Source organism: Notolabrus celidotus, chromosome 1, assembly GCF_009762535.1.
Source record: "Notolabrus celidotus isolate fNotCel1 chromosome 1, fNotCel1.pri, whole genome shotgun sequence".
Classification (NCBI taxonomy): domain Eukaryota; kingdom Metazoa; phylum Chordata; class Actinopteri; order Labriformes; family Labridae; genus Notolabrus; species Notolabrus celidotus.
This window is the reverse complement of record NC_048272.1, coordinates 3,920,781-3,933,209: the sequence shown is the minus strand read 5'-3', so window position 1 is coordinate 3,933,209 and position 12,429 is coordinate 3,920,781. Positions and strand designations below refer to the sequence as shown.

Here is a 12,429-nt window from a genome sequence, read left to right as displayed (position 1 = left end):
TTATCATAGATTGAAAATTTAAAAAACCCACTTATGTTGAATTCATGATGAAGTTGGACAACAACACAGATATGGTCCAATGAAGTTTATTTTCACTTACATTTTCATTCATCAGTCGTGCCAGATACTCACAGCATTGCAAAGCACATTCAGCAAGTCGTTTCACTTGGAGGCTGTCATATTTTCACTGTCAACATTTACTCTTTGTCACATGTTTTATGAATGACTTTGGTAATTTGTTGTTTTTTGCACAATGAAGGGTTAAGCAAAGCACCGAAAACAAATGTAGATAGGTTAAGTCCTTTTGTGTATGTATTTTATTGTGTGTTGACCAAAGGGCAGTGTCTGAAGTTCTGTTAGTAAGTCAAATATGTGACATAATCTACTAAAACTCTGCATTTATTTCCACCTAAATTTACCACTAGTGTAATACTGAACAAACGTGTGGTCATCTAAGGATTCCCCGGGATTGCACTGTAAATCAAGGCCTCAAGTGGTATGTTAATAAAGTGGATTTGCTCAGTCATACATGACGACTCATGAAACAGGCGTTAAGCAAAAGTTGGGTGGCTTAAATAGCACACTCTCTAAAGGGATTCATTCGACATTTCTCCTATGAGAATCTTTGCTAGGCAGTTAAACACATGATAAGTGGAATGAGAACTGTTTATCAGAATTGGGATTAACATCTTTCATCTTTCTTACGTTTACTATTTTCTATTGGCTCTGGCCTTCCCATGTTCTAATCATTTTTTATTTACTCGTCTTGGTCGTCCTTGTCAACTCGTTCAGACTCCCTGTCCTTCTCCCTCCTTGATTCCTTTACGACCTGATAAAAAAAAGACAAATCTGGTCAGTTTCATGGTCATGTTTTCACAATATCTAGGATGCAAATTTCATCAAGCAAGTTATTTTGCATTTAACATGCAGTCTTTGTATTGTCATTGTACCTCTCCATCCCTAGTCTCTACCGTCTTGATCACCACAGTCCTCTTGCCTTTGGTGTCAGGAGTATGTTCATAGTCTGTGAAAAGTCAGATTGAAGCACTTCAGAGATTTTTACATTCAGAAACATTTGTCTTAACAAAATAAGGGGGCAGTACAGGATGAATAATACTTTTTTTCCTCCATTCTTTAATATTTTTTTTATCTGGTTTACTGTTACCTAGGTGTTGTAGGTAGTGTGCTATTGTTGGATTACAAGAGCAGACCATCAGCTAAAAAACCGAACAATCTTCATTAGGAGAAATATGCTGCAAAGGCTCAAACGATGCAAGTTTAAAAACACGTACCAAAGTAAAAAAAAAACACAGTGGTGGACTGACGCAAATGGAAAAAATGTCCTTCAAAAAGCTGAAACAATTGTGTCAACCGCAAAGGTGCTGCAAATAATTAATATGCATGATCCTTTTAAATAATAAATAAATAAACAAATGATGCAAAGTAAAAAACAAACAAATCAGGAAACCATTGCTAATCCAGACTGTAAGTGCTCCAGGCCATTTCACACTAAGTGAAATAGCTTTACTATCAAGGAACAGGAGAAGATACTGAACTTAATGTTAAGATGGAAAGGTGGCATAGTTTGATATCACGGCGCAAAGTAAAAATAACACAAGCCAGGAGATTTAGATTGATAGATAAGGAGAGTTTGTTTTGGACTTAAGCACGTTTTTTTTTCTTATTTGCACCATTTTAGTTTGCAGCATGTTTCTCCTGTTGAAAGATTGTTCATTCTGTCCTTGTCAGCCACCGTGTGTAGTTCATACAAAGCCTCAAGCGGAGCCAAGTTTGTGACTGGTCAAAAACTCCTTAAAGTAGGTTTATGAATTGATGCAGGCTCATTACCTAGGTATGTAAGGTGCAGTGTTAGTATCTAGTGTTTTTTAGCTGTACAGACTTGGTAGAAATGGAATATAATACTAATAAGAATGTTTCAATTAGTGTATAATCACCTGGATATAAATCATTTTGTTTTTGCTAACTTTAAATGAGCCTTTTGTATCTACATAAGAACCCACCCCCTTCCATGGAGGCTGCCATCTTGCAGTGCAATGTTTCTACGGTAGCACAGAATGAACAGACTAGTATCATACATGTTTTTGTATTCTGGAGGTGCCCATGTGAAAGTTAAGACGACGAAGAGAGTACTTTTGCACAAAATAATTGTACTGATAGACGTTTTTGATCGGGAAAAATGGAGGATCAAACTTATCATGCATCACAGCAGCTTCTTGCCCTCAAAGCCCACCGTCGCTTCACAGATGGGAAGGGTGAGCAAGGGAGGGTTTGAGTCTAAAATCTGACTGCCAGATATCATTATATATTCTAATTTCTACACACTGTGCCTTTAACTTACCTCGGTCACCATAGTGATTGCTCATGCCAATATTCATGATGGGAACAGTAATCCTAAACAAAGGATAAAAAAATATGATGTTATTCATTAATCTGTAATGAACTGTCAAGTTACATTCATATTAATTCATTATTTACAGAGATGGCTGTAGGAGACAAAGTTTCATTTTAAGCCATGTGATTACTGCAATGTCATTTATCACATACAGGAAAATTAAGATCAAGTTTATAATCATGCACTGGATCTGAAACTGATACAATGGTGGCCAATATTATCCTATTATCTGTCAAGTGACATTAGTTTCACCTGCATATGCATCTAAATTGTAAAATCTGAAACAGATACATAGACAAGAGCCAGCATAATTTCCTCTCACCTGCTCTCCTCCCCCTCCAGCAGTTTACGGTAAGTAGCGATCTCAATGTCCAGAGCCATTTTGACATTAAGGAGGTCCTGGTACTCGCGAAGATGGCGAGCCATCTCCTCCTTCAGGTGGCGAATCTCATCCTCCAGCCTGCCTACGTTGTCCTGGGAGTTGGCAATCTCATTGCCAAACTGGTCCTCCATTTCACGCATCTGCCTCAGCAGAGCCTCATTCTGGGAAAACAGCAGTAAACAGTTCAGTGAGAGGGTGTTATGTGTGGAATGATGGAGTATTAATTAGTAGTTGCTTTAAAAGTAGGTGCTTTGAAAGTTATGTGAAGCCTCACAGTGTTCTTCGAAGCATCAATTTCACAGTTGAGGGACTGAATCTGCCTCCTGGACTCATTGGCTTCCTGCTTGGCCTGCCTCAGAGCATCAGTGTTTCGCTTTGCAGACTCAGTCAAATCAGCAAACTGCAGAGATAAAAGGACAAAGCACACAATAATGAATACTTGTTGGTGCATCTATGTGCTATTCTCTGTGTGACGTCTATCTGCCGACCTTAGACTTGTACCAATCCTCAGATTCCTGCATGTTCTTCATGGCGATGTTCTCATACTGGGCCCTGATGTCCCTCAGAGCACCAGTGAGGTCAGGCCTGGCACTGCTGTCCACCTCCATCTTCAGCTGCTGGGTCTGAACGCTCACTTGGACATCTTGGATTTCCTGATAACATCAGGATATTAAAAAATGATGATCCATTTCGACACATGGATTGATGCATTTCATTCAACTTTTATGCAGATGACACTCAGTTATTTATTTTCCTCTTTCGGAAACTCTGTGCCTAATTGCTATGCAAAAGTGTGTGCTACATCACATGGGCAAAAACAAAATTTAGCCCAACTTCCCAGAGTTTAAACATATCTGAACAGACAGCTTTTAGCCTCAACTCTCTCAATTCAACATGTGACATAGTTGTGAAAGCCCCTCAGCTGTGGAAAATAATTTCCAGATTGTTGGTCTGGCACATTGAATACCTTTGCAATGAACTTAATTCCCATAGCGGCCATCTTTAGATATTTCTATCATGTCCCACTACTGCGTTCCAGGTCGTAAGTCATCCAAATTTCAATTATCTGACAAATTGTGGTCATTTCACAGCTCCTGGATTGATAAGCAGCCACAAAGACAATCACAGGTGAAGATCTGGATTGGCCCATATTTCAAATTAAAGAAACACATTTGAAACATATAAGTATAAAATGGTGGCAGATCAGAGTTGCATATCAAGGGTGTGGGACTCAGGCTTGTTGAAGATAGGTGACACAAACTTGTCTTCTTATCCCCAAAACCTGCTTTCTTTCTGATGTGGAAAAGGGGCCACAACCCTTTAAGTGACTTTAAGCTAAAAAGTAATTCAAATAGATCAATGATATAAAATATGTCCCCTTGGACAGTTCTGGGTGAGGTCATCAATATGTTTAAGTCTGCAGTTAAGTTGGGCCTTTTGATATTTGCCTCTATTAGGATTGACTTGTTTTTGTAGTTTGCCTCAAGGGGCTACTTGAAGAACTGCAGTTCTTAATACTTCTGCATTGGCTTCATTTCTCATCCTTGAAGTTTAGGCTTGATGTTTCTATTGCAGGTCTGATAACAAATTGTTATACATGTCTCCTGTGAATAAAAAGACTCATCTGTTATACAAATAGTGGAAAAGTTGAGAGGAGGAGCATCACTTACTTCATCATGGAGCTTCTTTAGGAATTCAATTTCATCCATCAGAGACTCAATTTTCCTCTCAAGCTCCAGACGGGACAGTGTAGCATCGTCCACATCCTAATTTTTTAATAAACATAAAAAAAGTTGCTAAATATTTCATCCATTCTTTAACAACCTCATCATCTTGAACTATATTTAAAAGTAAACATGTATCACTGGTGTTAGATGTGAAAATACTAAAGAAATATGAGAGTGTAAGTTCCCTAAAAGTTCCCTTTGCTACAGAGAATTACATTGCATACTGTGTAGGACTTTCTGTATACAACTGCCTATACCTTCACTTGTATAAAGTGGATCAATAGAAAAGTGCTGTGGCCAAAAAAATGTCTCTTTGCTGTGAAGTTTTAGAAACCAGCTCTGTCACATTATAATTTCACCATTGTGTAAGTGTTCCAGATTAAGCAAAGTCATTTCTCTGAATTGTTATTTGAGACCGTGCACATGCTAATCAAGATGTTGATAAGGATCCAACAAACTTAATATTTACCTTGCGGAAGGCAGCCAGGTTATTCTCAGCATCTGCCCTCTTCTGACCTTCTTCATCCAGCCTTGAGAACAAGACAAGAGACAAAATATTCAAACACTGCACAGAATCACTTTAGGACTGTCTTGTGGGAAGAGAGGAGGAAATGATAAATTGAACCAAAAATACTCTTTGTGGTGAGGGGTTGCAGCTGGGTATCAGCTGGCAGAAAGCTTTCTGGATCAATTAGTTAATTCACTGTCTTTCTTTAAAAAAGGGTTAGGGGGTGCACTCAATGGGATCAACAGCTGCTCCTCATATCTAATGTGATTTCTCCTCAGTTCAATGAGGTCATCTGCACACACTAAACAAGGTTATAGATACACTTTTCATTAAGAGTACAGAAAGTGGGAGGGACATTTATAGGAACAATGATATCAAATCTGCAGAAATGAGAAAATGGGAATTGAAAATGTCATAAAGCTCTTGCAAACTCAGTTAAGATTCATGAGTCATTGCAATGACTCCTCACAAATTATATGAAAATGTAAGTTTCCTCATTCTCCGCAGACACTCTCTGACTGATGGGACTTCTGTGTGGTCGATGTCTGGACACTCGGTTCAGTATATCCTGTCAGACACAAGCCGTGTCCGGACTGGACATTAAGTGGATTAGTGGGGAAAGAATCATAGTGGGCTCTGCTTCCTCATCTTTAATTCATGCTGCGTTACAGGGGTCCTTTTGTCCTAATGGGGTCTTTGGCATCCTCCCATCAGCACGGAGGGACACTGCAAACACACCTAATGGAGTCATTGAGTCACATTGATTTTTCCTGATGCTATTCTCACCGCGCCTGATACCCAACCTCTCTTCCTCTGGTTTCCTCTCCCTCCCTCTCCCCTCCCTGCTCCTCAGCTGGCCCCACCCTTTGACTGGTGAGCCCATCCTTTCTCCTTTTACAGTTTGAGTGCATGTTTCTAAAAGATCCAATAAATTAGAGAATGATTCATCGCCAAACACTTCACTATGTGATTTGGCATCAAGTGTCCTCGTTTATCTGAGGGTCACTTTGCTCTTCTCCTACTTCGATGTCCTGTCCTGTAACATTACAAGACACAGTCATGCGCAAGATGCCGTGCAATGTCATGTATCATGCTGCCGCTTTGTGGTGTCCAGTCTGCTGAAGTGCCACGCCCTACACCAGCATCAACACTGGACCCAAGTGGCAAACACCCTGTGGACTCTGTGCTTTACAGTCTATCGTAACAGTCGCACATCAGACACATGGCTGAAAAACAGGACATGACTGAATAACGCAAAATAGAGAAAGATTAGAATCAGTAAAAGAGAAGAGTGTTTGCTTTGTTTGGACAATACAGTTCAAAAAAAGGTTCAACTTTTTCTTGTGCAACATGTTCTGAAATGACTTAGTTCTGTTTTTTTTCCTAGAGACAGTTTCTCAAACTTTGTTCAGTCTGCTTTTTATCAGGCCAATCTTAAACCAAAGTAAAAGCCCACCTTTCTAACTTTCTTTTTTTGCATCGATGCATCATACTTTCTTGTTTTAAGTTAGCATTGGTACCAACCTCTGCTTGAGAAGGGAAATGTCCTCAGCCAGGTTGTCCCTCTCCAGCAGGTACTGGTCCCTCTCCTTTCCGATGTCGTCCATCTGGCGCCTCATCTCCCTCATCTCCTCCTGGAATATCTCGGTGGCGCGGTTGGGCTGCCCATGTTGCTGCTGGCCTTTAATCTGGTTGAGCTCCTGCTGCAGAGAGCCGTTCTGCTGCTCCAGGTAGCGCACCTTCTCGATGAAGCTGGCGAAGCGGTCGTTGAGCTCCTGCAGCTCGGCCTTCTCATTGCTGCGGGTGGTGAGGAACTCTGCGTTGATGGCTTCGGACAGGGTGAAGTCCACCTTGTCGTAGGAGAGGCGGGGAGGCTGGGCGACCGGGCGGGAGCGCTGTTGGTGGTAGGTGGTGGAGCGGGATGAAACCGCAGGGGACATTGAACGCATGTAGCGTCCCGAAGAAGCAGTCATACGGGAGGACACAGGAGAGTAGGAGGATATGGAGATTGGGTGAGGGCTCCCGAAGGTGCGCCTGTAAGAAGTTGAGGTATGGCCCGCTGGGTTCATGGTTGGCCTTGTTCTGGTCTCTAGGAAAAGATGTAGTGCTGGAGGCTGGAGATGCTCGTGAGGCAACAGGACATCGGACTGAAGAGCAAGAGAGGCTTTTATGCTCTAAGTAAGCTGTCCCACTGCCGTCACGCCTCCCCCTCCTCCTCCCTGTCACCCCACCCACATGTACCCTTCCTCTCTCCATCACTCATCAGCATGCAAGCTCTGGCCACTCCCTACCCTTCAGAGATAGACCCTGCCTCTCTACATGCTCTGCCTTCCTCTGTGTCTCGATAGCTCAACCCTTTAACCAGAGAACTTGGCAAGAGGCCAGACAAGCTTCCACATTTCTGCTTTGATTACTAAAGATGTCTCCTCATGCCCATCCCTCCCTGCAACTCTGATTCATGCACCCGTTGACACTGTGCACCAGTTTGTAGTCACTCACTCAGGTTGATCTGTTATTTCTCTGCATGGTTCTCCTGTACATGATTTTGTTCTCTTATGTACGAGTGTAACTGTGTCCGGCTTGAATCTCAAAGATTCAGTTACCTACTTCTAAAAAGAAACTGTGAAATTGTAGCTTTGATTGAATAACATGCACACATTGATTTGATTCTTTTTTTCTCTTCCATCTGTCTCCCCTCCTCTCTCCTCTGTCTCTCTCTCCTTTTACAGTAATGGAAGACTTTATTGATATTCTGGGCGTCTGGGACAGAACCATGACTCCGCAGTTATTCAATCCGTTTGAAAGGCATTAGATCCCGTAATCCCTGTTAGGGGGTCAGTTGTCAAATAACTAACAATATTTCTGGTGAACGGAAAGTTTTTGGTCAAGTCATATGGAGTCTCAATTACATATAAGGATCTCTGTTATGGAGAAATGGTGTCTGTTGTTTTATCAGGTGCAAGAGCTCAATGACTCACCTCAACAAACTGAAAATGTAGGAAGAAACTTTATAAAGTCTTGTCTCAATATCAAGCGGCAACCTCCGGTCTCAAACGATGAAGCCCATGTGGAAGTGTTATAAACTGCAATACATTGAGAATCCGCTTGAGGCTGGCTGCAGAAACACCGGAAACCACATAGACATGAATGGGAAAAAGACGATCTTTGCAGCATTAATAAACATGTTTACAGTCTGGTTCAAAAAAGGGCTTGGCTAGAGCTGGGCAATATGGCCTAGGAATAAAATCCCCAATACTTAAAAAAAAAAAATTCAATTTACGATTTTAATAGATTTTTGTGTTTTTGTCCTGAAAAAAGAAAACTACAAATGACTAACAACAAGTTTTGATTTAATTTTATAACTAAAATTCGACAAAGGTGTGCATTGGTCTCTATTTTATTTTATTTTTTACGTTGTTCTTATTTTTAATTTGTATTTTTATTAGTTTTATTATTATCATTATTATTATCTTCCACTAAAATGTCTTAGCATTGTTTCATTTCTGCTTCTTTCTTGTTTTCAATCGCTGTAAAGCACTTTGGGTTGCATTTTATTTGTATGAAAGGTGCTATATAAATAAAGCTTGATTGATTGATTGAAAGGCAAACTGAATTTCCCCTTAAAGGTACAGTGTGCAGTACATAGTTATTTAAGTTTATATTGACTTCATCACAAGAAAATCATTCACTATAAATGATACATACATATTAAAGGGCATATACTATCAACAGACAGCACCGCCACGTCCCCCCCAACAAAAGAGACAGAAACAAAACAAACAAACAAAAAAAACAACACTAAAAGGCAGCCCCACATTAAGTGTCAATAAGTAACACTTTTCAATTACTTATTTTTTTTAAGTTCATCTACACACCTGTACACACATTCTCTAACATTATATACAAACCTTGGGTAGATAAGCCCCGCCCCCTTAGTACATTGTGTCCTCTCTAGGATGTTTCATCTCCCATTGAAGTCAGAAAAGCTTTCCATAATTGGCTAGTTTTGCTTTGTGCATTATTTAATCTGGCGATCATGCTTTCAAATGCAGCAGTTTCGGCCATGAGTCTGAACCACTCTTTAAACTCTGGTTTGTGTGGGCTCTTCCAATTACAGAGACAGAACAGACTTGGTAGGAATGGGAAACAATATTCATTGTACTGATAGACCTTTTTTGATGGTAAAAACGGGACAAATGGAGTATCATACTTATCATGCATCACAGGAACTTATTTTCATTAAAGGCCACTGTTGTTTCACGGGAGGGGTGGGCCAGGAAGCGTTTCAGTCTAAAATCTGACTGTTAAGACATTGCTAAATAGTCCTATGTTCACACACTGTACCTAAAAAAAAGTGCAAACTAAACTTTTCTTTAAAAGTGCATTTTGTTGTTTCGCTAACATTGAATTCAAACACAATATGATTTTAAGGCCTCTGAAAACAAGTGGAGGAGGTTACAGAGAAAATCTCGATTTTCTTTTTTTTAAATCGCCTGAAACCAAAAATCGATTAATCGATTAAATCGATTTATCGTACAGCCCTAGGCTTTGTGCTACAAAGCTAATCTCTCTATAGGCACACACTGTACAGAGGGTGAATTTTTGTCTAACTGGGGGTTCAGAAGATATTAAGATTTCAAGTTTTTGCCCAAATAAGGACATGACTGACGTGACTCCCGGTCTGGAACACATAGCTGTTGGCTAGGAGGCTCAAACTCCGCTTCTTTACGTCACACTCTGCCTGGTTGAGTTCAGCATTTCAAATATGGCTGCCGCCGTCGATTGCCTTCAAAACAGCGCTCAGGAACAGATGGGTGACGTCACGGATACTACGTCCATATTTTATACAGTCTGTGCTCAATATACAGCGGTGTTAATATACAAAAACTGCATTAAAAGCTGTTTTTTGATCAGATTTGTGAACCCTACTCTTACCTACAAGTTCCAAAGACTGCATACTTTACTGTAAAGCTATTATGTACAAAAACACAATTTTGTATTGCTAAACTTAGTAAAGTCTGAACTTACAATGACACGGCACGATTGCAGCAACACAGAGCACGTGCACATTTCTGCACCAAACCTTCAAATGTTGGGTAAAACTATATCACATGTTGGCTGTACTCTGTAAGGCAACACCATCATCTCTTTCTGCAGAGAGAAAGATTGTGTGTGTGTGTGTGTGTGTGTGTGTGTGTGTGTGTGTGTGTGTGTGTGTGTGTGTGCGCGCATGTGTGTGTGTGTGTGTGTGTGTGTGTAGTCATTTTAATTGTGGTCTGCAGAGGAGGTACCAATCTCACATAAAGCTATCGTAATCCTGAGCATGCTCTGTCACCCTTGGGTGTGGCACTTTCTCTTCTTTGTGTCGTCTGTGTTGCTGGGTACCTTTTATCATTTTCATGCTCTATTGTGGGAAATTGAAATTGAATACATATTATTGTGGAAAGTTTGTTTCTCTTTAAAAGACACACACTGTCTCAAAACAATAAGGAGCGTCTATTTTCATCTGAAGCCAGCACTTTTCTTGATCATATTTAACTTTGACCTTTATCCTGCAAATGCAACATCTGGATCTCTGTGTAGTAGTACTGTTTTTTTTTTCTTCCCATTGACAAACACTTGATTTCCTCCATGTATGTCTGCATTGCTTCTACTGCGGATGCCTGGCTCTCTGTGTAATAAATGGCCCATGTTGGTCTTAGCTCTGTAATCTAATCAACCTGCTTTATGGTCAGTTACTCTCTCCTCTCTCTCCCCCTCCCTCCCCCTCTGTCTCAATCTCTCTCCGCCCAGAGCACATCTCACTTTCTATTCTCTCACCAGATCTGACTCCAACCTGCCATCATGCTTCTGTTTCTTATCAGCACAAAGATTATATCTGCAGTTCTACACTATGATAAGCACTGTGTGTGGTAATTAGAAACAAACACACTCACACATGCAGAAGTATACAGTTCAATGGTTTTGGAGTGAACCGTGTCAGTAATACTCACCATCAGCCAGATGTTGCCATTAGTGATTGACCCTTTTGGTTCTTGGAGGATTCCCTTGGGAGAAGAAATTCAATAAGGCGTCTTCGACGGTGTCAGGCTAGTAGATCTGTTCCTGTTTCCAAGTATTGAACTCCCAGCATGTGTGTCCAGTTTCAAATTCAAACAGATGCTCAAATATCTTACTCTTACTGGTAGATAGGGAACAAACTTGTGGTATTAAAAGGTATTTTTGGCTGGGAGGAATTCACTCAAACTCCACATGTGAGGTTCATGTTGTGGGTGTGGCGTCTGATGTGAAATAAGATAAGATAAGATGAGATAAGATATTACTTTATTGATACCCCGGGGGGGAAATTCAGTTGTTACAGCAACCCAGACATAAGTACAAATCAAAAAATCTAAGTTGAGTTGTAAACAACAGTCAGTTCTGAGGAATGTGTACAACTCTGCTGCGTGTATAGCAACATCTACAGCGTTCGTTTAATGCCTTCACAGCAGTAGTCCATAAATCTTCAAAGACAGTATCTCACTCAGTTCTCACACAGCTTTGTTAATTTTTAATGGTTAGAACCCAACTCATTTTCACACAAGAGAATCGATGCTGAACGATCCAGCAAAACACCACAAATAGTGTGCAAAACAATAATTTGGTTTTTAATATCTAAGGTCCAGAGTTTTGAATCTCTCACCAATATGTCATTTTTGTTAGTTATAGTTATGGAGAGATTTTTACTGCCCCATCAGGGTGAGACAACACCCCGTTGCGGCTGTAAGGTTTCAATCTGCTATAACAACTTGCTCACCATACATTATCTCGTTTATTACATGGCTAGTTACACAGGAAATTAATGCATTTTCTAACACCATATACTGATTTTGACACAATTTAAGTAATTGATAAATCTGGACTTGTCAGGACAATATGGCTTATAATACGTTAAATGAGATATTACTAATGAGAAAAAATATACTTTGTGCTGTGTTTGTAATAATCAGTTTAACGCACAGTTTAAACTGCATCCACAGTAATAGTTAACCCTGTGGCCCTCTTAAAAAGAGCTTACTCAGCTTTTATTACTCACATTACACTGAACATTTCCTCTGATGGTGAAGTAAAACAAGATGAATAGGGCCTCATGAATCAGCAAAGGACTGATTATGTTTTTCTGCCTCATCACTGTCAGTGTCTCCGACGTTTCCTTTTTTCATTTTATTTCCTACAGTGTTCCTGCACCTGTTTATCATCTTCTATTTTGTAGTTTTCCCTGTCACTGTCTCCAGTTTTTGTCTATAAGCTCTCCTGCCATTTCTCTGCTGTTTTTCTACATCAACTGTGTCAGACTTTGGGCAGATTGATATAAAAAGCCCTACAGAGTGCATATGTGATCAGAGCTGCATCCTGTTGT

At 40.2% G+C, this 12,429-nt stretch overlaps 1 protein-coding gene across 1 annotated transcript; it reads right to left on the bottom strand.

Annotated features, from left to right (window-relative positions):
• Positions 1 to 586: 586 nt before the first annotated feature.
• prph (peripherin) lies at positions 587 to 7,169 on the bottom strand. The gene is made up of 9 exons (XM_034697886.1): positions 6,555 to 7,169; positions 4,992 to 5,052; positions 4,466 to 4,561; positions 3,284 to 3,448; positions 3,070 to 3,195; positions 2,736 to 2,956; positions 2,360 to 2,412; positions 951 to 1,024; positions 587 to 829 (listed from the first exon to the last, which is right to left on the bottom strand). The coding sequence occupies exons 1-9, from the start codon at positions 7,097 to 7,099 to the stop codon at positions 758 to 760; spliced, it is 1,413 nt and encodes a 470-aa protein (XP_034553777.1). The 5' UTR covers positions 7,100 to 7,169; the 3' UTR covers positions 587 to 757.
• Between the last annotated feature and the right edge of the window lie 5,260 nt (positions 7,170 to 12,429).

What these genes read in the sequence shown, in the direction of transcription:
- prph (XM_034697886.1), bottom strand. Translation starts at nt 7,099, where the DNA reads ATGAACCCAGCGGGCCATACCTCAACTTCTTACAGGCGCACCTTCGGG. An exon ending in AGGATTGGTACAAGTCTAAG is followed by an intron (nt 3,196 to 3,283) that starts GTCGGCAGATAG and finishes TTATCTCTGCAG; the next exon opens with TTTGCTGATTTGACTGAGTC. An exon ending in TTGATGCTTCGAAGAACACT is followed by an intron (nt 2,957 to 3,069) that starts GTGAGGCTTCAC and finishes CTGTTTTCCCAG; the next exon opens with AATGAGGCTCTGCTGAGGCA.